This window comes from Leishmania martiniquensis, chromosome 31, assembly GCF_017916325.1.
Source record: "Leishmania martiniquensis isolate LSCM1 chromosome 31, whole genome shotgun sequence".
Classification (NCBI taxonomy): Eukaryota; Euglenozoa; class Kinetoplastea; order Trypanosomatida; family Trypanosomatidae; genus Leishmania; species Leishmania martiniquensis.
The window spans coordinates 45,001-71,115 of record NC_090166.1 but is presented as its reverse complement, the minus strand read 5'-3'; the positions used below and the strand labels follow the sequence as shown (position 1 = coordinate 71,115).

At 60.9% G+C, this 26,115-nt stretch overlaps 11 protein-coding genes across 11 annotated transcripts in view; all 11 read left to right on the top strand.

The window, feature by feature from the left end:
• Positions 1–1,086: 1,086 nt before the first annotated feature.
• LSCM1_01329 (uncharacterized protein) lies at positions 1,087–4,665 on the top strand (the record flags this gene model as incomplete). Its single annotated transcript, XM_067318951.1, has 1 exon — positions 1,087–4,665. One exon carries the CDS (start codon positions 1,087–1,089, stop codon positions 4,663–4,665), a length of 3,579 nt encoding a protein of 1,192 aa, XP_067176230.1.
• Positions 4,666–5,373: 708 nt separating this feature from the next.
• LSCM1_01328 (uncharacterized protein) lies at positions 5,374–6,885 on the top strand (the record flags this gene model as incomplete). Its single annotated transcript, XM_067318950.1, has 1 exon — positions 5,374–6,885. One exon carries the CDS (start codon positions 5,374–5,376, stop codon positions 6,883–6,885), a length of 1,512 nt encoding a protein of 503 aa, XP_067176229.1.
• A 519-nt stretch (positions 6,886–7,404) lies between these two features.
• Positions 7,405–9,984, top strand: LSCM1_01327 (uncharacterized protein; the record flags this gene model as incomplete). Its single annotated transcript, XM_067318949.1, has 1 exon — positions 7,405–9,984. One exon carries the CDS (start codon positions 7,405–7,407, stop codon positions 9,982–9,984), a length of 2,580 nt encoding a protein of 859 aa, XP_067176228.1.
• Positions 9,985–10,736: 752 nt separating this feature from the next.
• Positions 10,737–11,363, top strand: LSCM1_01326 (uncharacterized protein; the record flags this gene model as incomplete). Its single annotated transcript, XM_067318948.1, has 1 exon — positions 10,737–11,363. The coding sequence occupies one exon, from the start codon at positions 10,737–10,739 to the stop codon at positions 11,361–11,363; it is 627 nt and encodes a 208-aa protein (XP_067176227.1).
• Positions 11,364–11,863: 500 nt separating this feature from the next.
• LSCM1_01325 (uncharacterized protein) lies at positions 11,864–13,432 on the top strand (the record flags this gene model as incomplete). Its single annotated transcript, XM_067318947.1, has 1 exon — positions 11,864–13,432. The coding sequence occupies one exon, from the start codon at positions 11,864–11,866 to the stop codon at positions 13,430–13,432; it is 1,569 nt and encodes a 522-aa protein (XP_067176226.1).
• Positions 13,433–13,856: 424 nt separating this feature from the next.
• Positions 13,857–14,444, top strand: LSCM1_01324 (uncharacterized protein; the record flags this gene model as incomplete). The annotated part of the gene is made up of 1 exon (XM_067318946.1): positions 13,857–14,444. The coding sequence occupies one exon, from the start codon at positions 13,857–13,859 to the stop codon at positions 14,442–14,444; it is 588 nt and encodes a 195-aa protein (XP_067176225.1).
• A 1,290-nt stretch (positions 14,445–15,734) lies between these two features.
• On the top strand, positions 15,735–17,096 carry LSCM1_01323 (uncharacterized protein; the record flags this gene model as incomplete). The annotated part of the gene is made up of 1 exon (XM_067318945.1): positions 15,735–17,096. The coding sequence occupies one exon, from the start codon at positions 15,735–15,737 to the stop codon at positions 17,094–17,096; it is 1,362 nt and encodes a 453-aa protein (XP_067176224.1).
• Positions 17,097–17,857: 761 nt separating this feature from the next.
• Positions 17,858–19,738, top strand: LSCM1_01322 (uncharacterized protein; the record flags this gene model as incomplete). Its single annotated transcript, XM_067318944.1, has 1 exon — positions 17,858–19,738. The coding sequence occupies one exon, from the start codon at positions 17,858–17,860 to the stop codon at positions 19,736–19,738; it is 1,881 nt and encodes a 626-aa protein (XP_067176223.1).
• A 671-nt stretch (positions 19,739–20,409) lies between these two features.
• On the top strand, positions 20,410–20,898 carry LSCM1_01321 (uncharacterized protein; the record flags this gene model as incomplete). The annotated part of the gene is made up of 1 exon (XM_067318943.1): positions 20,410–20,898. The coding sequence occupies one exon, from the start codon at positions 20,410–20,412 to the stop codon at positions 20,896–20,898; it is 489 nt and encodes a 162-aa protein (XP_067176222.1).
• Positions 20,899–21,549: 651 nt separating this feature from the next.
• Positions 21,550–23,082, top strand: LSCM1_01320 (uncharacterized protein; the record flags this gene model as incomplete). Its single annotated transcript, XM_067318942.1, has 1 exon — positions 21,550–23,082. One exon carries the CDS (start codon positions 21,550–21,552, stop codon positions 23,080–23,082), a length of 1,533 nt encoding a protein of 510 aa, XP_067176221.1.
• Positions 23,083–24,796: 1,714 nt separating this feature from the next.
• LSCM1_01319 (uncharacterized protein) overlaps positions 24,797–26,115 on the top strand; it is a gene marked incomplete at both ends in the record, with an annotated part of 3,558 nt that continues 2,239 nt past the window's right edge. Inside the window, one exon of the mRNA XM_067318941.1 lies at positions 24,797–26,115. This exon is cut by the window's right edge and continues 2,239 nt beyond it. Within this exon, the coding sequence (XP_067176220.1) occupies positions 24,797–26,115 (1,319 nt within the window).

The following is a 26,115-nucleotide window of genomic DNA, read 5'->3' as shown; positions in this document are numbered from 1 at the left end:
CCGGTGCGGCCCCCTTCCGCCACGACTCGGCCGCCCGTCGCGCATTGGCTGTTTGCGTCGATTGCGAAATGTGGAAAGGGCGCACGTTGGGCGGGAGTGGTGTGCGACTGGTACGCTTGCGTCTCCCCGCGAGTGCACCGCGTCGCCTCAGCCCCTCCGTGCGCGAGACCGCCTTTGCGCTGATTCTCATTGCTGACGCGTCTCTTTAACCTCTGCTTCTCTCTCTCCCTCGCTGTCGCCGTGTACAGGTTTGAGGCGCTCTCTCATCTCTCCGCGTCCCGCGCGCATACCCCATCTGCGATCGGAAGTGGCCTCAAGTATAGAAGTCCCCCCTCCACCCTCCCACAAGGGGTTCGAGCCGCGGCGGCGACGCCGGCAAGGGCAGGCACGCCTGTCTCTTTGCGCACCTCTCTCTCTCTCCCTCCGTCTCTCTTTATGCGCCAATCCTCCTAAGCGCACGCTGCTGCGGCCCTGGGCAGGGACACGGAGGACAGAGTTAGTGAGGTCATTTTCGATGGCAATGGAGAGCGACTGGCTGCACCGCTCTTTACACCGCTCACCTCACAACATCTCTATGGGCGTCTGTCTCTGCACACGTGGTATGTGACCTCCTACCTGTTTTGACACACCGTTCACCACTCTTCCCCCTCGCTGCTTCAACTCTTCACGCACGCCAACACCGACAACGACCTCCGTCAGTAAAGAAGGTTAAACGGGTCGTCTCTTGATCTCATCGAAACGGCCATAACCTCTTGCCTCTCTGCCTCGCCGCGCCGCGCGCTGTGCTCATCTGCCTTCCCAACTACCTCTACCGATTCCACCAGCTGACCACGTAGGAGCAAGCACCACGGCCCACATACGCTCCGTGCCCCTCATCCCCTTAGCCCCCCTTCCCCGGTGACAAGCATAAGAGGCGGGGCCCTTCCGTGACCACCTCCGGTGCATACCACTGCCCTCCTGCTGCTCCTGCAATACTCCTTGACCAACACTGAGCCACGTCTTTTCGTGCGCTGGTGTGCACCCGCCCTCTTTTGCTCCATTTTCTCCCTACCGACGCAGTGGGCGGCATCACCGTCACTCGTCGACATGCCTCGTCGTCCAGGTCCGCAGATAAAGCGCGCCAGCGACATGGAGAAGAAAGATGGCGCTGATGTGAGCACTGACAAGGCCAACGCGCACACGTCAACGCCAGCGCCGGCGGATGAGCAGTGGTCCACCAGCAAACAAGGAGGCAACGTGCTGCAGTGGCTGGCGCAGAAGACGGACGCAGCCGCGCCGGCACACACCTCCCGCGGTGCGGTAGAGTACTTGAACCAGGCCAAGACGCCAAAAAGCTACGCAGCGGCGGCTGCCTCGAGCGCGGCCAAGGCGAAGTCAAGCTCAATAGCGGAGAGGCTGAAAGACAAGGCAGCCGCCAATGCGCCCCGGTGCACCCCAGCCAAAGAACCTGCAAAGCATGGTGGGAAGGAGACCGCTAAGGCGCTACCAAAGGCTGCGCCAAAGGGGCCGGCAAAGGAGTTGCCCAAGGGCGCGGCGAAAGCGGCGCCACCTAGGGAGACGCCAAAGGCGGCCCCTAAAGCTGAGACGCGGCTGGTGGCTGCATCTACAGCTGCCACAGAGGCCACCGCAGTGCCAAAGCCCCGCTCGAAGGTCGACCCCGCGGCGTCAGCAGATTCGAGGCAGTCCAATGACGCTGCCAGCAACGTCGCCCAGATCTCTTCTGCGCAGGCAGCGCGTATGCCTGCGGCCGCCACAAACTCGGCTGAAAAGCCGGAGAAGACCGCCGAGACCCCGACATCCGCGACAACAGCTCTCTCGCCGAAATCGGCTCAGAAGTCCTCTGCGCCGATTCTTGCGGGCACGGTCAGGCCGGAAGTGGCGCCTCTGAGGCGTGTGCGCGGCCGCCGTCGCGACGACGACCGCGTCATGCGTGCGCAGCAGCGCATCGAAAAAGAGCAGGAAATGGCGCAGCGTCGACATGAAGAGGCCATGCGCACCGATGCCGCGTACAAGCAGCGCTTTGAGACGATGCAGGAGATGCAGGCGGCGATGCAGATGTCTCAGGCAGAGTTCTTTGGTAAGTACAGCCGCCAGGAGACGCTGCTGCTGAACCACGTCGTGACGGAGCGGCTCGATATGCCCGTCATCCTCGACCTCATTGACCAGCACGACGTCGTGTTCATCTGCACTGACACCGGTAGCGGCAAGAGCACCGGCGTACCAAAGGCACTGCTCGAGCTGTCCCCGGAGACCAAGGTGGTGAGCACGCAGCCACGTCGCACGGCGACGGTAGCGATAGCGAACCGCGTCGCGAGTCTTCGTCGCGAGCGCGTTGGGGAGGACGTCGGCTACTGGATCCGCGGTGACAAGAGGGGCGATGAGCAGACGCGCCTGTGGTACATGACGAGCTACACGCTGCTCCTGCGTATTCTCGAGAACCCGGTGGAGCTGCCGTACACGCACATTGTGCTGGATGAGTTCCACGAGCGGCAGCCGGACCTCGAGGTGACAGTGGCGTTACTACGATTGGCGCTGCTTAACAAGAGTTCGCACTTTAAGCTGGTGCTCATGAGCGCCACCCTCAACACGGAGGACTGGGAAGAGTACTTCGCCGGCCTCCGCGTTGCCACATACAAGCAGAGTGAGCCGGAGCACCCCATCCACGACTACTTCCTGGAGGAGACCTGCACTCTGCTCGGCACGGATTACCAGGCTCCGCCGCATTTGGTGTCGCGCGGGGTTGTGGACAAGGATACCGTGGATAAGCACTTCTACCTGGCCCAGAACTTGATCCTCTTCCTCAACAGCTGCTCGAACCCCGTGCACTCCATCCTCGTGTTCCTGCCAGGCCGGGCGCAGGTAGAGGCGATGAGCACGTGGCTGCTCACCCAGCTGTCCCACCGCGTCGACGCGGTGCCCTGGCACAGCGCGGTGAACCTGAGCGAAATAGAGGTAGCCATGAAGCGTCACCTGCCCGGGCGGCAGAAGGTATATCTGGCGACGGATATTGCCGAGGTATCCATCACACTGCCCGATGTAGTCCACGTCATCGACCTGGTGCTTGTAAAGCGGCCAAAGATTTCAAGGGAGTCGCCGGCCTCCATCCAGTACCCGCCTCTGGTGACGCAGTGGATCTCGCGCGGCAGCGTGGCACAGCGCCGGGGCCGCATCGGACGGGTGCAGCAAGGATTTTATTTCTGTCTCTTCCCCGCTGCTCAAATCGCTGACCTGCCCGCCTACTCGCAGCCACCCATGGAGAACTCACGCATCGACGAGCTCTCGTTGCACTGCCTGCAGGTGGTACACAATCCAGTAGCCATCTTCAGTCTGTGCCACGGCCAACCTCCTGTGGAGGCGATTACGTCGTCCATGAACACGCTCACGCAGCTCGGCTGCATACTCGACGCACGGGACCCCCTATCCGCCGGCGAGCGCGTTGAGGAGATCTACAACCACCAAAACGAGGCATGGAGCCGCATGATTATGGCAGCGGCCCGTGCGGAGGTGGCAAGGGACATTCCGGAGTACCAGTACACGTTCGTCGGCCGTATGCTGCAGCTCATCCCGGTATCGCCGCAGCCTGGCATGCTCGTCTTCTTCGGCTTCCTAACAGGGCTCGAGTCGCTGATGATTCTCGCCGCCGCCGTCACGAGCAGCCTTTCGCCGTTCAGCATCAGCGCCAATGAAGGTCGACAGCGCCACTTTAACGTCGCGCGCGCGATGGAGGAAACGGAGAACGTCATGCGCGACCTTTGCTGCGGGTTGCGCAGCGACATCGTGGCTGTGATGAAGGCCACGTTGCTCTTCCGCATTGAGCAACAGCGGCACGGCGACACTGTGCAGACGCTGCGCCAGTGGTGTCTACAGAAGCACCTCAGTTACGACAAGCTCACAGCCATTGTGGACCTCGAGAACCACATCAAGTACGAACTCGCAGAGTTTGTGCCGTTCCGCAACATTCTTGAGGCAGAGAAGCTTCTGGAGCAGCTAGACAAGCTTGCCTCAATAGTGGCGGTCATGACAAACGTCGCCTTCGTCACGCAGTCATTGGAGGTGACCAGCGAGGGCAACGCCTACACAAACTCGAAGGAGATGGCGCTCGGCATCTTTAGCGACCTCACCGCCGTGCCGGATATCCACTCACCAAGCTGTCTGCGCTGGCAGGAAGGAGACATCATTATTCCGGTGCAGCTGAACCTCATTTTCGACAAGCTGCTCGCGAGCTTCTCCACGGCCATCGCGTCGCCGAAGCAGTTTTGGCTGTCGCTGCTGCTATTCTCGCACCGCGTGCAGTACGCGACGTTCAGCGACGACGACGGCACCTTTCACGTCTTTGCGCTCTCCTACGGTGATAAGGAGCGCTATGTGGAGGTGGATGAGATTAGCGGCTACGTCGTGCTTGAGTTCCGGCGAAAGCTGTCGGCCATCTGCGAGGTGCTGCGGCTGAGCCACGCGAATCGGCTTCTTTATGAGGAAGACTTTGACGCGCTGCTCAGCGGCTACTCCCTGCCACCGCTGCAAGACCTGCAACGTGAGGTGATCACGGCCCTCGTTTCCATCTTTAACAACTCGGATGACATGACAGCCGACGAGGTGGAGCACGACGAGGACGACTTGGACGTGGTGTCGCTGCTCTCCTTCGCACTACCGACTCGAGCGTCGTAACGGCGCCGGTAGGCTTTGGGTCGTCGCACGAAGTCGGGAGCGATGCCTATTCGTGTTGGAAGTGATTGGCTCTGTCGTATGAACTTTGTCTCTCTGTCTGTCTCTGTGGGGGGAGGGGGAGGGCGTTGGTGGTGAGTGGGGAGGGCTCTGTATGGCGTATCCGGCCCGAGAGCAGAGGCGCAGAGAAGGAACGTTAGCCGCCCACGCTCAGCACTGCCCCCTTTGCCTTCTGCGTAGACGCGTGTGCCACTGCCTGTCTCGGTCGAGGGCGTCGCTGCACCTTGTGGTCGTTGTTGCTTCTGAGGAGCGCACTTTGCGCACATAACTAAAGCTGAGCGAGTGGGGAGAGTCGCTGAGACCAGCTGTCTCTCTCTGTGAGTGTGAGTGCGTGTGGCTTGCGACTGCCAATGCTTTTTCTGTGTGTTCGCCACCGTGAATGTGCGTGCTGCGCACCATGTTCCGAGGAGACGCGCCTCTATAGAGACCTCTACGAGGCACACTACGTGCAGGAAATGCTGGCGCTTAGCCTTCGACACGTTTGCAGCGTGGATGTTCTCTACGCTCCAGCACGCTCACGGTACGACTCACTGTCCCGTCGCTTATGCGCTTCTCTTCTCTGCTCACGATAGCGCGCTCCTTTCGCACAGAAGCAACGGCGCGCACACACACACACGCACCAACTTACGGACGCGCAAGCGAGGCTACCCAATGACGAAGGCAGCATCGGGCAAGAACGGCAAGAACGACAAGCGCTCCAGGGAGGCACCCTTACGGACCGTAATGGCCAAGAGGGCTAGGGCAGAGGCCGCGGCGTCACCCATGGCGACGAACGGCACTGAGACACGCCCGAACCTCTTCTCCTGGCTCTTACAGATGTCCCGTGCGGAATTCTTCCGGAAGTACTTTGAAAAAAGGCATCTCGTCGTGTCGCACGGGTGCTGCGAATACTTTGCAAGGGGGCTGCCCGGTGTGGTACCGCCGGTCGACTGGTCTACAGAACGCATGCTAGAGCACGTCAAGACGCACCCCTCGCGCTACGGCGCCGATCTGAACGTTGTCAGGTTCGACCCGACGCTAAAAAAGCGTGTCTCCTATAAGAGGGAGGGCCTCGTCGATGCAGCCGAGCTGCAGGCGTGCATGCGAGATGGGTGGTCCGTGCGCTTCCTACGACCCAACGAGTTCCTCGAGAGCAACTCGGCCTTCATCGGGTGCATGGAGAACGAGTTCAACTGCTACTGCGGTGTGAACAGTTACTGGACACCGGCCAACAGTCAAGGCTTCGCGCCGCACTATGACGATGTTGACGTTTTTCTTCTGCAGCTGGAGGGCGAAAAACTGTGGCACCTCGACGACCCGCTGGAGAAGGTCGGCGTGCTGGCACGCCACTCAAGCGAGGACTTTGCGCCTGAGCAGCTCCCCACCCCAAAGCACACCATCACGTTAAGGGCCGGCGATGTGCTGTACATGCCACGCGGCATAGTGCACCAAGGAAAGACCACCCCCAAGATGCACTCACTGCACATCACCTTCTCAGCCAACCAGATGAACTCATGGGCAGACCTCATGAGCTGCGCTGCACAGTACACGGTCGAGGTACTCGCCGCCAACCGATTGGACTGGCGCCGTGCCATACCGTGCGATCTACCTCAGGTGATGGGTGCGATCAACCACGCTGCCTTTCGCAGCGCCCATGGTCTTGCCCCGCTCAGCGAGGCCCAGCAGGAGCATCGTGCCACTCTGCAGAGAAAGCTACGCGAGATGGCGGCGGAGCTGACGCTGCTGCTTACCGACGAGGCGAACATGGATGCATGCACCGACGTTTTCGCCAAAGAAACTATCCGCAAGCTGCAACCCCCCTCCAAAACACGCAGTGGCGCGGCTCCTGTTTCGAGGAAGCTCACCCACTCTTCATACGTGCGCCTCATCTCTCGCAACTGCTTACGACTGCTGCTGAACGTGCCCGGCGAAGCGCGGGTGTATCACATTGGGCGAAATTCGGCCGTCTGCCTCGCCGGGGAGATGGGAGAGCTGCGCTTTGAGGCCGAATTTGCCCCGGCGATCGCTACCTTGCTCTCCAGCTATCCAAAAATGACGCCAGTGCGTGCGCTGCCTTTCCCGGGCTTCGAAGATCCAGAGGATGTGGCCGAGAATCAGCTGCTGCTGGCTGAGACGCTGCAGGATGCCGGACTGCTGCTCGTGGACTCCTCTGCCCAGCGATAACGCCTCGAGCTCGGGGGCTCCCAACGAGGGTGTCCCCGCCCCCACCGTGCGGCGCTGCTTTCCTCTTTTTGCTTGCCTCTGTCTCATCCCTCTCCACTCGCAGCAGATGCCGCTCGGGGCCCCGACGGCCGCCGTCGTCTGAGGCCCCTTTTTTAAGCGTTGTCTCTCTGCCTCTCTCACTCTTTGCTCTTTAACCCAACCAAACGACAGACAGGCGGACGAGTAAGCCGCACGCGGCATGGCGATGACGCGAGGCATGCGATGCTGTTTCCTTCAACCCCCCTCCGTCGTATTTGCAAAGCTGAGCGGGTTTCCGTCATCTCGGTCACGCTCGTGTGTCGCCGCAACTCTCACATGTCCCTTCCCCCCTTCCTCCCCCTCCTCATTGTAAACCTCTTCCGCTCCCTTTTCTGGTCGACTCCTCTCACCCTAACGCTTTCTGAAGGGCTGCTCGACCCCCGCTGCCAGATCTGCGCTCTGTCCTTCACACCGGCGCCGCTATACACACCGCCAGGCAACATGAATCTCGACGTTGTCGAGGCAACCGCCGAGGCGCTGCCGCTAGAGCTGCTCAACAGCACAAACAAAGAGCTGACCGCGCAGCTCACCCGCTTTGAGCAGCAGCTGGAGGAGCGGCAGAGCAGTGTTGAGGATCAGCGGCGGCGGCTGCAGTTCATGAAGGAGCACCTCAGCAACGTCCGCGCCGAAATCGTCAACACGCAGAGTCTCTCTGAGACCAAGAAGCGTCAACTTGAGTCGGAGGAGGGTATGTGCCGCGTCATGGAACGCGAATGCGCGCGGCTGCAGCAGCGGCAGACGCAGCTGGGGCTCGTCGCGGAAGAAGTCCGAGATCGTCTCACGTCAGTGCAGGACCGCATCTTCCACGGCAATTTGAGGATCGAGGAGCTCAAGACGACGATGGACTATAACCAGGAGGAGCTCGAGCAGTGGGACGAGGCCCGCCGGCAGAAGGAGGAGGATGAGCTGGCTATTGCGCACTACTCCAAGATCGATGAGGCGAAGATGAAGCAGCTCACGCAGAGCATTGAGAAGCTCGAGGCCGGCGTGCGGAAGCAGCGCAAGCAGCTGGAGGAGGAGATGGTCACCACGCAGCACGTGCAGGTGGAGCTGGACCGCGTCGCCAACGAGTACCGCAAGCTTCACGACGACCGCGGCGGAATGCTAGACGAGTGGGAGCAGGTGATTCGCACGATCGCCGAGCGCGACGAGGCCATCCGAATAGCGGCGGAGCAGTATGCAGACGGCGTGGCCTGGATTAAGAAGCGGCAGGAGGTCAAGAAGTCACTGTCAGACGCGCTCGATGAGGCAAAGGAGGAGACGGAGGTGATCAACTACACCATCAAAGAGCGCGAGAAGACGTCGCAGAAGCTGCAGGAGGCGGTACCCGTGCTGACGCAAGAAGTGCAGAACTTGCAAGATGAAGTGGATGCCCTGCGTGAGGAGGCCTCCCGTGCCACGCGGGACAAGCGAGCGGCCATCCTGCAGCTGGAGGAGACTTTCGCGGAGATTGATCGCCGAAACAAGGAGCTCATGATGACCGAAAGGCGCCGCGCAACTGCAGCGGAGCATTTGAAGGAGGAGGAGCAGGCTGCGAGCGACCTCGAGAAGCAAGCAGTCTTTGTTGCAGAGCTGCTGAAGGACGCCGAGAGGACCTCCCACAACGTCGTGAAGGATATCGAGCAGCTCAAGGCGGAGATCTTCAAGGCGAACGAGGCGCTTGCCGAGGTGCGCACAATGCAGAAGACACGCCTGAGTGAAATCAGTGGGGCGCAGGCGCAAGGGAAGAACTACACCGCCAAGATCAAGCAGCTGGATGGTGAGGCGTTCTCTCAGCAGGGTGTGCTGTACAACATCGAGTTCAGCGTCCAGCAGATGGAGAAGCGTGTCAGTCGCGCCAAAGGAGAGCGCACCGAGGAAGAGCGGAAAGAACTCCACAGCAAAATCGATCTCCTGCAGAAAACGCTTGACGAGCTAGAGAAGCAGCACCGAATCCTGCGTAACCAAGTGAAGCGGGTGCGGGAAGAGATGCGGCAGTCTTCAATAGCGATCGAGAAGCTGGAGGCGACGAAGAAGCGCGCTCTCGAGGAGGTGCTGGAGATGGATCTGCACTGCACGCACAGTGACCAGGAAGCGAAGCAGTTAGAGAAGCAGCGCGAAGACCTTCTTATCAAGGTGGACACGTTAGAGCTGCAGCTGGGCCGTCTGCGTAATGCGCTTAGAGCCAAAGACGCCGAGCTGATCACGTTGGAGGAAAAGAAGCGGCAACTGGAGGCAGACGTGGCAGAGCGCGAGGCGGAGATCGAGGTGCACCACCGTCTGCTGAGGACGGAAGCCAAGCTGGCGGAAGAGGAGCGCAAGCGCCTTGTGATGGAGCTCCTCGAGCGCCAGAAGAACTTGATGGCGGTAAAGAACAGGCAGGAAGTCCTTGTCGGTCGCATGGATCCAGCACAGGCACGACTGTCGCAGGTGCAACTCGTGATTGCGGCGGCAAAAGAGCGCGAGAGCCTCCAGCACCGCGGCGATTCTCTCGACGCGCGCATCCGTCGCATGGAGAAGGAAATGCTGAAGCTAGAGAAGACGATCGCTGTCATCAAGGCGAGCAACTCGCAGTTCAAACATTGGTTCGACAAGGTCTCCGACAAGGATGAGGAAATGCAGACGCAGAAGGCGCTTAAGGCCAAGTTCAAGGAGCTCAAGAGCACGATTAGCCGCCGAACGCTGGAGGCAAACGATTTCGAAGCCGCCTCGCGCAGTAAGGAGGAGGAACTGCGGGCACTGCGGTTTCAGAAGCAGCGTGTCGAGCACGCGCAGCAGCAGATACTGCAGGAGTACGAGGCCGTCACGCAAGACATCATGACGCTGCGCGAGGCTACCATTCGATACGATCAGGCCATTGGAAAGGCCAAGGACAACGTCGATGCTGCCGTGGCACGGGATGTCGAACTCGTCTGCGGACGCGAGCGGCTTGACAACGCGATCGTACAGTTCCTCTCTCTCTCCCGCGAAGCCGGCGAGGAGGTGTTCGACGAAGTCAAGAAGAAGCTTGCTGTCCATGGGCTGTCGACCAATGGTGAATAAGGCGTGAGCAGCAATCGTTACGTGGACAGTGCCGTCTCTTGGGCAGCGTGGACCCTGTCGCCCGCACCCTGCGCCCCGCCCGCTCTCTGTGTAACGCGTCTGTCTGCCTGTCTCTCTGTGTGTGTGTACGCGCGCTCTCTCTCTTTTTCTCATGTACGCCGCAGCTTCCACTGTTGGCGCTGATGTGGACGATGTACACTCTCACCCCACTTGCCTGCACCACTGTTGCATGGCATCCCTCACGATTCTCGCGAGAACAATAGTGACCCAGCGAAGTACAGTTGGCAGGTGTCTCTCTCATCTCTCTCTCTCGCAGCGCCACACGTGGCCACACCCGCGTCTCGCGTGCCCTGACGAGCCGCACGAAATGTCGCCGCCACTGCACGAGGGATAGAGAGGAGACTGAAAGATGGGCGCCTACAGCAGATGCGTGCGCGGGGTGGCGGTGGTGCTCACTCACTCTATCGCGTGGACCGCATCTTTGCTTTTGCGGGCCGATTCCCCCCCCCCCACTTAAACACACACGAACACCACAATCACCAACGCCATCTCGCTGCCACTACGCCGTGCACCCCCTGTCACTGTCATACTCTCTCTCTCTCCCTTCGACTCCCCCAACTGCCCCATAAGAACTTCACCGTAGCCTTGACTGCCACACAACGGAATCTTCTCTACACTCCTCCGTGCTCACGCCTCCTTTCATCGGCAGCCAGTGTCCAATCGCACTCAGAGAAAAAGAGAGACGTGGTCCCATGGAGCCGTCTTCCACGGATGTCCACGAGTCGCATCTCACAGTAGCGGAGAAGGTGGGTGAGGAGCAGACGGCCATGGCTAACGTGGAGGAGGACGAGGAGGCGCAGCAGAACGAAGCGACGGCGTCTGAGTCGAGTGCTACTTCCTCCGCGGGCAGTGACGCCGAGCAGGATGGAGAGGAGGACGAGGGTGACGCTGCTGACGAAGAGGGCGACGAAGAAGACGTTGAAGACGACGAGGAGGCAGACAACGGTGATGAAAGCGACGAGGAAGAGGAGGAAGAGATGCAGGTGTACCCGCTGCCTCCACTACCGCCGGTTCACGCCCCAGCCAAAGTACACGGCATCGCCACAGCGGAGGTGTACAGCATCATCAAGGAGCTGCGCCGCCAGATGGACGACCCGGTGGAGCGAGAGCACGCCAAAGCGATGCTGCAGGGCGACACAGACGTGTTGCTCGCCGTCGCGCAGGTGCTGCAAGAGGCTCACCTACTTCGACGAGCCACCGTAAACGACCACGGCATTGTGGAAGAGCAGCTTGTTCCCCAGCCGGCGGCTGCGCGGCCGTCACTGCCCACCGGGTACAACAGCTGGATTGTAGAGACTGCAGCGCATGACCGGCGGTGAATGCGGACAGTGGCGTGGCGGCAGCATGTGCATCCTGCCTCTTGGAGTGCGGTTTCGGGGGGGTGATGGGGACGAGGGTGACCAGGGGTGCTTTACGCTCCCGAGTCCACTCCCTGCTGTCGCAGCGCAACATCGTAAAGAAGCTCGCCCAACGAAAGCGAAGAGACAGCTGAAGTGGGAGAGCATCGGCGTCCCATGGTGCGTGTGTGTGTGTGTGTGACTGCGCGCATGCATAGGCCCGCATGAAGAAAAGGGAAAAGCCGCGTGGGCGTGGGAAAGGGGGGAGAGGATAGCAGAAGTAGCGGCACACGTATGAAGGGGTGACACTGTCTTTGGTAGGCGCTCCGCACCACGTCCCTCCTTCCTCATCCTGCCGTCCTCTCTGCCCTTCCCTCTTCGCCCGCTCGCTCGGACTGGCATGACTACCCTTGTTGTTCATCACCGCCACTCGGCTTACTCCCCTTTTCTCTGTCCCCGTCTCTCTGCAGGATCCGCACAAAATGGTGGCGTTGGAGCGCGTGTACGTCCTCGGCTCCTTCTGCGAGCTGCGCATCATCACTTCACTATCCTCCACACAGCTGTCGAAGGTAACGCTTCGAAAACAGGTGGAGGAAGACGGCACATCCACTGCAGCGCGGGCAGAGGTGTTCGGGACGGAGCTCATTCCGGAAGTACCAGTGCACCTCCCGCCGGGCCGCTCCCTCAGTATCTTCACCGCCACCGGGTGTACCTTGTCACTGGTGGCACCGCCGACGGTGCTGCAGCGCTGCTATGCGACCTCGCTCGGTGCAACGTGGGTACGCTCCCTCCTCGATTTTCACTCCCACTTGGAGAGGGCACGAGTAGACGCCCGCAGCCGCGACGACGTCGGTCCTCGCGTGCTGGTTGTGAGTGACCGCCACCACAGTGGGGCGAGCACCTATGTCCGCTGGCTTAGCAACTTCGCGGTACGCCTTGGCTACCACCCCTTGCTGCTCGACGGGGTCCTGGACACCCCCTCTTTCGCTTTCCCCGGAAGTATAGCCCTCTTCCACGCTCAGCATTGCATGGACATTGAGGAGGAGATGAATCTGACGCCGGCGCTGTATGCCCAGGTGGGGCAGTCACGCACAACTAACCCTCGGCTGTATTTACACTGGGTGCAGCAGTTGTTGCCACACGGCATGTCCAAGATGGCGCGCAGTGAGCGTTGCCGCGTGGGCGGGCTGTTCTTTGATTTTGGCGTGCTAGAGCCGCAGGAAGTGGAGCAGGCAGAAGAGGCAGCGGCAGCGGCCGGCTCGAGCGTCGACCCATCAGCTTCGAACTACCCTGCACCTGCCGAAGTGGGGCGCAATAAGGCGCAGACAAACCCGCTCGACACTCTCCTGGATACCATTGCGTTGGCCGACATCGACCACGTTTGCGTCATCGGCAGTTCGTGGCTACGGTGGAAGCTGGTGCAGCGCGCATGGGAGCGCTTTGGTGGTGAGACGTCGATGGACATTGTGCAGTCCATGCTCGATCCACGCTGGGAGGTGCCACCCGAAGTAGCCTGCGGCGGCGGGCAGCACTTTAAGCTCTTTCTCTTCGACTCTGTCGAACTCGTTCGCTCGGTGCCGGTGCTGCTTTGGAAGCGCCAGCGGTGGCTGCAGTACTTCTTCGGCACCCCGACCTCACCGGTGAAGCCGACCCTCGTCACCCTCGAGGCCTCGCAGGTGCGCGTCGCCACCGTCGGCGCCGCAGCGATCGACGCCATGTCGACACTGTTGCCGATGATGGACGGTGAGGACGCGAACCGGCAGAAGGCCGATGTGGCGGCGGTGTCGTTCGTCACCCTGCAGGACGTTGCTCTGAAGGACCACATTGTTGCGATCAGCACGGCGACGGAGTACGAGCGCACGCCTGACGGGGAGCTGCATCGGCTTCCTTTCCACGTATTCGAACAGAGCATCCGGCAAGGGACCGTTCTTGGGTTTGCACTGGTGGAGTCCGTGACGGCGGAGCGGCTAACGCTGCTGGTGAGCGGCTGCCCGCTCGACAAGGAGCTCGGCCTCTGCTTCCTCATCACAGAGGAGTTGCTGAAGAGCTGAGAGGTCAGCGGCAGATCATTGTGCCCGTAAGCCATGCACGTGCGGCGTGGGCGTGTGCGTAAGGCGGTTGTTGGCGTTGAGGGTGCGCCATCCGCCGAAGTGGTAGGCGTGTGAGGACTGAAAAACAAAAACGCGCGCGTGCGTCGCAGTGAGCTCAGTTTTGCGGTTGTGGCGTCCGCTCTCCACGGAGGCCCAGGACTCGGCTTCTGGGAAGGAGTTCGGCGAGGGCGTGCGGTTCCGGCATACGCGTAGGGTGCACGGCGACCGTGGACGCCTCGCTCTCATCCGCTTGCCGCCCATGATGGTGATACTTTCTTCTTTACGCATCAGTACCTCTCCTCCCTCCCTCCCGGCCCACTCGCAGGCGGTGGCATTGCATGACACGCGCAGGTCTCGGCATAGAGACGCGCACTCGAAGGCGCCGATGGAGTGCATTCTCTTCGCTGCCCGGTATCAGCCAGAGGATCGCACGCTAGAATTCGACCTGACCGACGCGCCCCTCGTCGACGTTGTCACGGACGTCACTGTCGCCCCGTGCGGTCTTTGTGTGCCTCTGTGGAAGCCACCCACGATGCAACAAGGACTCTTTTATGGTCACAACACGTTTGTCCTGGACCACCCACTTGTGTTTGCAGATGACTACATTGCGATCCTGTGCTGCTTGCGCGTGCGTCAGCAGCGCATGAGCACCCTTGCGGCCCTTGCATCGAGCGTCTTACGCGGCGATGCCGATGGTTCAGCCGTGCACCGTATCGATTCGCAGAACACCCGAGAGTACCTGCTGCTGCTCACCGAAGTGTCTGGCACTGGCAGCTATCGTGGGCAGGACGATGCGTTTGTGTACCTCACCTCTCAGGCCCTGCTCCCCCTCATGGAGGGCGCGTCGACTACGATGACGTCTTCCTTGCCGCCGCCACCGCCACTGCCAAGGACACATCTGGCATACGCGCCTGAGAGGTCCCCCCCTTGTTCGCTTCTCGCGCTCTCCGCTCACGCACTCTGCTATCTTTAGCCTTCTCTCGCCAGAGGCCGACAGAAACATGTCATGGGCCCACCGTAAATCGGCTCGCACATATCCTCCCTCCTCCGCGCCTATGCGTCTGCCTGCGTGTCTCTTTGACTGCCCGTTGCCCTCCCCCACCATCCCACTCCTTCCCCGTCCTCGGCTGTCTCTCTTCTGCTGTCCTCATGTCGATACGCGTCATCACCGCCTCTCCATCCCCTTCCATATACACGCACATGTAAGTGTGTGTGCGTGTGCTTGTGTGTACGCTTTCCCTTCCCTCCCCCTCCTCTCCAGGCGTACGCATCGCCTCGGCTAAGCACCTCAACAAGGCTGCCAGCGGCAGGCGCCGACACATAAAGCACCGGCAGTCCCTTCCCCCCACTGCACGAGGCAATCGGCTCAGCCTTCCCGATTCTGCCCTGTCACGATCAGCACTCTGGTCTTGCTCTCGCTGGGCAAGACATCTCGCCAAAGAGGGTGCCGATCGTGCAAGATACGGCGACGGCGGCCATCACCTGACGATGACGGCAATCCGCCGACCATGGAGTTGGCGCAGCGGTGACGTCGCCATCTGGTCCATGCTGCTCTTTTTCTTTGCATTAGCCCTCTTCATCGTCTACATGAACACTTCTATTACCGCGTCGGTGACGCCGCCGGTGAAGGGGCGTGTGCAACCGCAGTGAATGGGAGACTAGAAGAAGCGAAAACGAAATAGCCGCGACGTTGAAACGACTGGGGGGCAGCCGTCTTCGTGCTCTGGCAGCAGGCGCGCTCTCAGTGTCTGTGAGACGCTCCCCTCAGAGAGGCACTGAACTGCTCAGGCAAAAGACAGGCCGTGTGGCCCCCCTCCACGCCTAATCCTCTGGCATAAAGATCTTTGTACACTCTCCACAGCGCTGCTTCTTTAGCTTTTCTACGAAGGCGAATGATACCGCTCACTGAGCCGGGCGCACTCGCCCCGCACTGGTCTCTGAAGTGTTCAGTGCCCTCAGCTCCGTCTCACGGGTCTCCTCGATCCCTGTAGGCCGCCTCTTGGATGTGCGGTAACAGGCGACGTCGCGGGCGTCACTCCTTTTGTGCCCACTTTTCCCTATCCCGCCACCGCCCGGCCTCCGCTTCAGCACGCGCAGCGAGAGACCCTCACCTGCTACCCTCTCCCCACCACCACTATCCCTTCCCTTCCTCTATCCACTCAACGACTGTCTCATTGGTCGCTTCCTTCCTTGTGAACACAGCGGACCCTTCCCTCCTACTTAAGCCCCCGCCCCTTTCAACGAGTCCTTATCCTTCGCCCACATGATGACTACTGTCAGCAATGCCTCGCCCACACCGGCTACAAACGGAGCCAGCGGGGGTAGTGCTATGGTTACCTTCTTCACAACCACCTACCCCAAGTCTATGCCGGAGCAGAACTACGCCGTGCCGCTCAACGTGCTGCCAGACGGGCTCAATCAGCTTGTGCAGTGTGTGCTGGGCGTTGAGGCGCAGAACTTCGACTTCCTTTACAAGGACGAGTACATTGGCACAACACTGCACCGCTTCCTGCAGCGCCGCGGCATCAGCTACGAAGAACTTCTCAACATCGAGTACACTCCCGCCCTGCAGGCGAAGGAGGGCGCCCTACTTCCGCACGATGATTGGGTGAGTAGCGTGCGCGCCCCGTATTGCGAGAACGCGGAGTTGCTCTTGACTGGTGCGTACGATCACTGCGTACGACTTTGGGACGGTGAGAACTGCGTCGCCCTCGGCTCTTTCCACCGTGAAGCTGTCAAGGAGGTGGCCCTCCACCCCGTCGCGCTGGCCGATAGCGGAACGAGCAGCAAGACAAGTCGCAAACGTGCCCGGCTCGACAGGGACTTCCTCTTTGCCAGCGCAAGCAAGGACGGCAGCGTGGCCGCCTGGAAGGTGGATAGCGCCAACAGTCGCATGCTGCTTCTGGGCTCTATCCACGCCCACGCTGACGGTGCCGACTCGGTCGCCATTTCCCCAGGTGAGGGCAAGCTGGTAGCCACCGCTTCGTGGGACAGCACCGTGAAGGTGTTCCAGTGGGAACAGATGATAGGGGGCGACACGGTGCCGTCGAAGAAGGCACCGCTCATCACCTTCACTGATCACAGTCGACCAGTCCTTTGCAGCCGCTTTTCTGCTTCCCACGGTGCCGCGCGGCATTATTCGGCCGGCCTCGACGGCCACATTAAATGCCTCGACACGGAAGAAGCGCAGCTGCAGTCTCAGTTCAAAGGGGACCACCCCATCAATTGCATCGCTGTGAGGCCGGCAGGCAACAGCGCAGCGGCAGATCTTCTGCTGGCGGCCTGCACAGACAGTCGTGCCCGACTCTTCGACACGCGAGAGAAGGTCTGCGTGAAGACCTTCGGCGGCCCGCGCCAGTGGCTCTACAGTGTGGCGTGGCTGTGGGATGCACAGGAGGGAGATGCCGGGCACGGCAGTAGCCACCTCTTTGCCGTCGCCAGCGAAGACGCGACGGTGCGCGTGTATGACCTACGGTGCGCCAACACGACTTTGCTTACGCTGGATACAATGCACACCGACGGCGTGCTGGACGTCACGTACGTGGGTCATTCCGTCATCGCCAGCTGCGGCAAAGATAACAAGACGAAGACGTTTGCCCTTGGCAGGGAGGGCCTCCTCAGCTAAGGAGCGGCACATCTTGCATAAAGGGGGAAGCAGCTGCTGTGCGTGGCGAGGTCAGCGCGTTGTCGCCACTTCGTCACTGTCTTTCGGGGAGAGGGTCGGCGTAGCAGTGGACGCGCTGCGCCTCCACTCCGCCGCCGCCTTCCCCGCGCTTGACGTCACCTCGCCTCGTACGCACACACACACAGCCACACAACTACGCACAGGAGCGGTGCGCGTCTGGCTGTATGCTTCTCTCTGTCGTAGCGCATAAACCCGTTTAAGGCCGTCGGCAGCAGCGCACCCTCATTCACAGCCGCACACACCAAAGGAAAGCACCGTTCACCGCCGTGTCGACCCCCGCGCCACCCGGCGCCCCTCCTCCTTTCTCTCTTTCGGTGTGCGTGTGTGCAGCGTCCGCCCACTGGACCAAGGCTCGTGTACAGGAGAGCCGCGCGCCTGCTGCTCCTATTGGGTGGGGTGTGCACTGGCCTCGCCGCCTCCGTGTCCGCGACGTGTCACGGCACCACACACTTGACATGGACGATACTGACAAGCAGGTACCACCACTATTCACGCGACGCAAGCGCCCTCATCCTCTCTCCCTCTGTCTTCCGCCCTTTCCCTGCCCAACACGCCTTGGCGCCGTTCCCTCTTCCACCCATCGGACAAAGAAGCAGCGCCATCGCAACACGCTTTGCACAGACGATCGTCCTGCAGTGAGTACAGGACTGCATCTGCAGATCGCGCCCCTTCCCCCCTTCTCTTGCGTGCGCCATCTGTCCATGGCCAAGAAGGCGGCCGCAGCCGTTACAAAGAAGGCGCTAACACGCGCCGGCGCCGTCCCTGCAGCGAAGTCGCCGACGACGGCAAACGGGGCTGCGATGGTGGCCGCCGTGAGGAAGGCCAGCAAGCAAACCTCCATCGTGCCCAGAGCTTCCAAAAGGGCACCTGTGGCCGCCGAGGAAGCGAGCGAGGCTTCATGCTTCGACGACGATGGCACTGTCGAGCACCGAAGCGCCTGCGACAGCGGTGCGCATGACGTAGACGGCGCCCATGAGGAGGAGAGCATCGACTTCGACGATGTGATAGACAGCGACGAGGAGGATGAGGAAGATTTTGACGCGGAGGTGGAGGACGACGACGACTTCGAGGTCAGGGCCGAGAAGTACCGCCGCCGCATGCTGGCGCAGCGCCAACTCGCCGATGCGGAGCAAAGGGAGGACATCTCGACGCGTACCGCAAAGCCGACGCCTCTGCGAGATCGCCAGCAGCGAGACGAGGAGGCGGAGCAGGAGGATGGCGCTGCCGGCGGCCTCCACCTGCTTGGCAAGACCCACACTGCCGAGGAGCTGCGCGATCGCATTCAGGAGACCGTCCGCGTGCTATCTCATTTCAAGGAGGAGCGCGAGGAGGACCGCAGCCGCGGCGAGTACCTCGAGCTGCTGCGCACCGACCTCCTCGAGCTGTACGAGTACAACGAGTTTCTGATGGATTCGGTCCTGCAGCTCTTCTCCCCTGCCGAGGCGGCTGACTTTTTGGAGGCGATGGAGAAAACGCGGCCGACGACAATCCGCGTCAACACCCTCAAAGCGAAGCGCCGCGATCTGGTTCAGGCGCTTGTGAAGCGCGGCATGAACATCGAACCCCTTGAGAAGTGGTCTAAGGTCGGCTTGCAGGTGTTCGAGTCGAACGTCCCGATCGCTGGTACCATTGAGTACCTAGCGGGCCACTATATGCTGCAGGCAGCGGCTTCCTTTCTGCCGGTCATGGCCCTGGCCCCACAGGAGAACGAGCGCGTGCTCGACATGGCCGCCGCCCCGGGAGGGAAGACGACGTACATTGCGCAGCTCATGAAAAACACCGGCGTTCTCTTCGCAAACGACGTGAGCGAGCCGCGGTGTAAGTCGCTCAACGCCAACCTGCAGCGTCTCGGGGTAACCAACTGCATAGTCACAAACTACGACGGAACGGGCTACGAGCGGGTGATGCGCAACTTCGACCGCGTCCTGCTCGATGCCCCCTGCACCGGCACGGGTATCATCTCGCGCGACAAGAGCGTCAAGATGAGCAAACAGTACGAAGACGTCCAACGCGCCTCACAGCTGCAGCGCGCGCTACTTCTGAGCGCCATCGACGCTTGCAGGGTGGGCGGGTATGTGGTCTACTCCACCTGCTCCTTTCTCGTCGAGGAGGACGAAGCGGTGGTGGACTTTGTGCTGAAGCGGCGTGACGTACAGGTGGCGGAGACGGGCCTGCCCTTCGGTCGGCCCGGCTTCAGCAAATACCGGCACCATCGCTACCACGACAGCCTCGAGCTTTCACGCCGCTACTTCCCGCACGTGCACAACATGGACGGCTTCTTTGTCTGCAAGCTCAAGAAGCTGTCGAGCAGCACCACGAAGCAGCCGGCTGCGACTGACGAGAAGTCCTCGAAGCAGGAAAGCGCCTCGGCTACCGTGTCCAAGAAGTGCGGGCACCACAGCGCCGATGTTACACAGCCGCCGGCCAGCAGGAAGCGGGCGCGACTCGAGGTGGGCGCGGTGGTATTGGCGCCCGAGAAAGCGCCAGCCAAGAGAAACAGGCTAAGTACCCCGCCGAGTGCAAAGAAGATTAGCGAGAAGCGGCGAGTCATTGGTGAGCGCAGGCCGGGCAAAAATTCTTGAGACGGCGCGGTCGTTGGATGCCGCTAACTTTATAACGGCGACGGCTTTCGTTCTCGATCTAATGCGTGCTCGCCACACCATCAGATTTCACGGCAGCTGCTGAGGTGAGCCCAACAAGCAGCCGGCGAGGTCAGCATATGATTGTGTCTGTGGCAGCGAACGAGTAATGGTGCGACAACAGCTCGATAAAAGACTTCTCCCTGTGCGCACTCCTCCTCATTCCACCCCACGAGGTGCACCGTGCACCTCTGCGCCAGCACGGAAAGCACCTCGCTCTACTGCCGCGCCAGCCACTCTATCTCTCTCCCGCCACCACCGCCGCCCCCGTGGCTGCTCGTGCGTACGCGGACGCGCGCCCACACATGCGTCACACAGCAGAAGCGGCAGTCGACACCGGCAAGTTGACCCTTTCCGTGATGCGCATTGCGCGGGTGACGCCTCCCTCTTCTCCGCATGGCACATGCGGCTCCAGTCGTCTCTCTCTCTCGCCTCCTCACCCGCTCAGTGCGCCTCAGAGGCTCGCTTGTCTGCTGTTCCCACTGTCCGCGGACTCTCTGTCTCTTGCTACCTTTTCTCACCCTTACCCTCCCCTTTACAGACACACACACACGCACATACGCATACGCATCGCACACGGTGCCAGTGTACTGCACATAGGGACATTCAAGCACATGGAAAAGGCACTCGCCTACCTGCAAGACTTACTCCTCGTTCAGTACCTGGAGCTGCTGCCGTCACGCTGGTCTGCGCTGCTACCGCGACTAGCCAAGCAAACTCAGCGGCTGCAAGCCTTTACAGATGTCACGACAGCCGGCGAGGCTCAGAGCGCTGTAGAGGACGACCTCCACCTCACCACGCAACTGCTGCATGCAGAGCACAACATTTACCAAGAAGGTGTCATGCTCTTTGAAGCGCTCAGCCACGCAGCGGATTCCGTGAGACACACCTGGCGCCTACTCGCTCATGATATCCTCGCCGAGCTGGCAGCGAAAGAAATGATGCTGGCTCACTGGAAGGCAGCTGCGGCTACAATCACCTCCGACACCTTGCGTGTATACTGTCATGCTCTTTTGACGAACTCGAGGGTGACAGAAGCCCGGGTGCATCACCTCACAGATCTGATACAGGCGGATCTACGCGGCACAAGTCATGTGAGCTGACACACGAAGAAGAAAAACTGTGCCGCTCTGTTTGGCCTCATGCTGCTCTCGTCATGGGCTGCACGGTGGTCCTTATCGGCCTGCGTCTCGCTTTTTTCTGCTTGTCTCAGACGGAGCAATGATGAGAGAAGCGAAAGTATGTGTGTGGGGAGGGGAGGGAGAGGGGGCACCTCGTCGCGCGCGTCTCCTGAGGCCAAATGGTGATGGCGTGCAGTCGATGCACGTAGGTGATGATGCGTCTCGTCAACTGCGCAAAGGCAGATTCCTTCAGGCGAAGGTTGAAGTCAAGCGTACGAGGACGCTCACAGGCTATCGTCTCTCCCTCTTTTCCTCACTCCGGCCCTACTCCCTCTTTGATGCCGTTCTCATGGGCGCTCTTTCCGCAGTCGCTCTGCGAGGCTTCGAGCGGACACCCCACATGATACTCAATGACTTGTCCGCAGCAGAAGCGCATGCCGGCCGACGCACTGTCATGCCCGTCTCCATATGCTCTTCCCTCTGACCGCCGCCGCCATCCGCAACTCGCATTCGCCTCTCTGCTCCCCAATCCAACCGTTGTTCTTCTCCCCAATCCAACCGTTGGCAACAGCCACACGTGCGTCTCCTGCGCGGAACAGGCACCGGCTTGAAAGGGAAGCTCACGCGCGCACCATGGAAGCAATGCACCCCTCACCCATAGAGTCCCCACCGCTGTTGCCAAAGTCCGGGCTCGTAGGCGCCGCGGTAGAGTGCTTCCATGCCATCGCGCATGAGGCGACGCTACAGCAGCAGGCGCTGCAGGTGGCGGTCATCATGCATGTGAAGCGCGGCTACGCGGCTGGCAGCGCATGCATGCACAACTTTGCGGGCACCTCATGCCATTACCTTCAGCGCGTTGTTATTTTTCACGTTCTGTTCGCAGCAGTCTTTTCCGTGTTGGTGGCAGACTTGTCTGGCTGCCTTGCCTTGTCAGTCGCCACTGTTGCCGGTATCCGCCATCTCGTCCTCGCCAACGTGCCAGGCACCACCGTCATTCCACTTCACTTCAATGCGCTGCCGTTTCAGAGCGACGACTGGCAGCGGCACGTGCCAGAGGATGCGGCGCTGAAGGACTTCCTCCTCCCCGACAAAGAGACGCGCGCGCTCCTTCAGTCCATGACGCAGCGCGCCGACTCTCTCAGCGTTTTGCAGCAGCACATGGGGCAATTTGTGGATGCAAAGTTTTTGCTTCTGAGCCACATCGCCAACAGCCACTTGGCCTCCACCACGATGCTGATCCCTCGCGCCACCGCCTCCACAGAAGTCTTCACTCCGAGAGGAGGGGTCAATCTCGAAGGCCTCTTCCAGTTCGGGCCCGCCATGTTCAACGCCAAGGGCGAGTACACGGCCAAGATGCAAGTGGTTCTTGCGAAGGAGGCAGTGGGCCGTGATGTCACTCTCATCCTCGAGTCTGCCATGCTCTTCTCCGAGGATGCCATGGCTGTGCAGTCTGTAGCACAGTTCGACGTCCTCTTCAAGAAGAGTACCTCCGTCACGGTGTGCACCGGGCCGCCCTACCAGCCGTGGCTCGTGCGGCTGCTGAGGGCCCTCCTACGCCTCTTCTTTTACCTGCCGGTGTCGTCGTACGAGTACCTCCTGCGTTCTCTCTACCAAAAGGAGGGTACGCTGTTCCCGCCCATCGACCCATTCAGGGAGGTGTCCGTTGTGCTGGAGATCTACGATCGCTTTACACCTCCGCTGTCCCTGCAGCCCCGCCTGCGCGCCATGAACTTCACCCTCTATCAGCTCCCCGACGCCAGTGCGCCTTCGCGCGTCAAAGTGTCGCGGCTGATATTCTTGTCCATCGTGCAGCTCAGGGGGGTGGCGCGGTGGCTGGACGACTACCCCGTCTCTACGTTTCTGCTGCTGGTCGCTGTCTTCTTTGGTGTGCTCGCAGTCACGAGCGTCAGCTGCCTACTTGCACTCCTCGTATATGTCTACTGGTGGTGGCTCCGGCAGCCGCCAGCGGAATCGCTCATCGAGAGTCGTGCAGCTGAGGAGCTGTTCACTCCTCCGCGTGACGCGCCTGTTATTGCAGCCAAAAAGGTGGCATCCCCACGCGTGCGCCGACAACGTAGCAGCGACGATTTTCACGATATCCTCGACACATCGCAGTTACGCCGCTCCCAATCATTCAACTACTCGCCGAGCAAGAAGAAGCAGTAGCACTGCTGCCTGTTGAGGCGGACTCATGTGGGCGAAGATCGCTGCGGGCGGCTCAGAGAAGTGGATGCCGCTGGCCGCTATTATAGCTGCTCTCTGCGGTGGGATGCGGTAAAGTTGGCAATGCTGTCGCGAGTTCGCACCGCTTTACATTTCTTTTTCTCGCTCTTCCTCTACAGCAGACGTTAAGTAAAATCTTTGCGGAGCGCTGCACAGGGAGCCAGCCTGCAGCACGTGTTCTCGCCGAGACGCTTTCCACCGCTCTCCGCTCTCCCTCACCTTTCCGGCCCTCGACGGGGTTCGCCGGCCTGCGTGCGCTGCGTCACCGCTACTCGCGTACGTTTTTCCTCTTGGCGCTCATCCTGAACCGATCGCACACGCTGGCGCGGCATCGGCGCTTTTGCTCGCGCCCGGATGCACCCGGCCGGCGTGGTGGTGGGCTCGGTATAGGCGGCATGACCCCTTCATCGCCCAAGGCCGAGCACCAATGTGAGGGCGCCTCCCCGTTCCCCCCCTCCCAGTTTACTTGAGCTCCTCTCCGGCACCATTGGTTTCAACAAGAGGGTCATGATGTCGCATCCGCGGCAACGCCCTTACGTGAGCGAGCGGAGAAGGCTTCTCCAATGCCCTCAATGCAGTCGAACCGTATTCAGGGCCCCGATCGCGCCCTACACGCCGGGGCACCCATGCCGTCTGCAGAGGAGATGTCCGTCCGTCCAATGCCGAGGCGGAGGCCGCCTTCTATCGCGAGAGAGCGCTTCGGGGCACCGCTCGCCAGCGCGGCCGCGACAGAGCAGTGCTGCGAAAAAGCGACGCTCCTTTTGCGGACGAGGGGGACACACGCTGTGCAGGGAGCGTAGTGATCGATGTAAACGGCAGCGCCACGGCGGCACAAAGCGCTTCGTAACGGCTGCAGCAAGCGCGCGACGTCGTCAAGAGTTGTTGGTGGACCCGAGGGAGCGCGCACTCACATCCGGGCGCTGAACGCCAACACGCTTCACGGCTTGCCGGCGGATAGCAGATATGTCGCAGTGAACACAGTCAGTGCCAAGACGTTTATTCCGCTCCTGGCGCAACGAATCCTGGTCAAGCAAGGGAGACAGGCTCCTGAAGCGGGGAGCATGCGCAACCGCGCGCTGGGCGGTGTGTGGTGGCCCCATAACATCCGTTTGGGCACCTACTAAGCCGAGCAGAAGAGATCGAAAAGCACCGAAACGACGCGCGGCGCACGCGATAAGTGGGGCGTCTGCTTGTCTGCATCCCCACGGGTCTGTGTAGAGGAGCTCTGTACAAAACTCTGTGCCGGGGACTACTTCGGGGCGGCGGCAAGGTCGCGAGCCCGTTTGCGGCCGCCGCGAGGGACAACCTGTGTAAGGAATGCGGCTCCGTCGACTGCCTCTCATACTGCCCTGCATTTCTTCCTTTGAGTGTGTCGCGGCTCTATGAGTGACGTGCCTCTGTGGCATCTCCTCCCCGCTACACCCATTTCTGTTGTACTCCCTGATGGCGGTCACAGCCTCGTGCGCTCTACCGCATCGGCGTGCGCCTCTCCACTGCCCCTTCTCGCTACGCTGTCGCGCACTTTCGCTGCTTTTCTTCCCTACCTTTGTGCTCGCGCTGCTCCTGTGCGCCTAGTAGAGTCGGCGCCCTCCCGCCGTTACCCCTTTCGCTTAGTGTCTCTTTCCCCTAGCTCCCTTCTTCCCCACAGAGGCTCGCGATGGCGCAGGATGAGCTGCTGGACTTGGAGGACCCCGACATGGTCCTCGATGACAGCATCGTCGACGGGCACGACGACGAGAACCCTAACGATGACCTCGACAGCGAGGACATTTGGGAGGTCATCTCGTCCTTCTTCCGGGAAAAGGGCCTGGTGCACCAGCAGCTGGACTCGTACAACGATTTCTTGATGCGCATCCCCAAGATGATCGAGAGCATGGCTGTCATTCCACGCCAAGACGAGCAGTACGACCCGGGTGTCGCCATGGAGGAGCAGCGCGACCAGCCTCGGTTGGTGCTGCAGGACGTCGTGATTGGGAATCCGTCGCATCAGACACAGTCGTACTGTGGCAGTGGTCCACTCCCGCCGCTCTTCCCAAACGAGTGTCGCCTGCGCGACATGACGTACGATGCCCAGGCGCAGGTGACGCTGGGAGTGGAGCTGTACCACCCTCACGCTGACACGCCGCACGACACCTTCCTGCGCAACGTCGAGCTCGGGCGCCTTCCCATCATGCTCAAGTCCATGCGCTGCAACCTCAGCGGCAAGGATGAGGATGAGCTGCCTCGACTCAATGAGTGTCCGCACGACCAAGGTGGGTACTTTGTGATCAACGGTACGGAGAAGGTGCTCATCGCGCAGGAGCGGCAGGCCGCCAACCACGTCTACACCTTCTCTCGCCAGAAGGGGCTGCTGTGCGAAGTGAAGTCGATTGTGGAGGGCTCACTGAACAAGCCGCGCACGCTACAAATTATCATGCAGTACAAGAACAAAGGCCCAGGCAGCGGTTTCGAGAACTTGATGTGCCGCGTAGCCCAGATGGACGAGACGATTCCGCTCTTCGTGCTGTTCCGGGCAATGGACATGGTGGCGGACAAGGAGATCCTGCAGACTGTCGTGCCAGACCTGAAGGACACAGCGATGCTGGAGCTCCTGCGGGGCTCCATGAGTGACGCCAGCACGCTGCAGATCTTCACCCGCGACGAAGCCCTCGGCTACATCGGCCGCCGCCTCGGCAAACAAGACGCGATGGTGAACCTGCAGCGGGAGGCGGAGAGCCTTCTCATGAGGGACTTGCTGCCGCACATGGGCACAGACCCGTCCGCCAACCGCACAAAGTGTCTCTACATGGGCTACATGGTGCACAAGCTGCTGCTCGTCGCTCTCGGACGCCACGAGGAGACGGACCGTGACTTTCTTGGCCACAAGCGCATCGACGTGGCTGGCACGCTGCTGACGGTGCAGCTGCAGACCTTTCTCGCGCAAGTGAGGAAGGAGATGATCAAGACGCTGCAAGACCACGCCGCCAACCCGCGCGG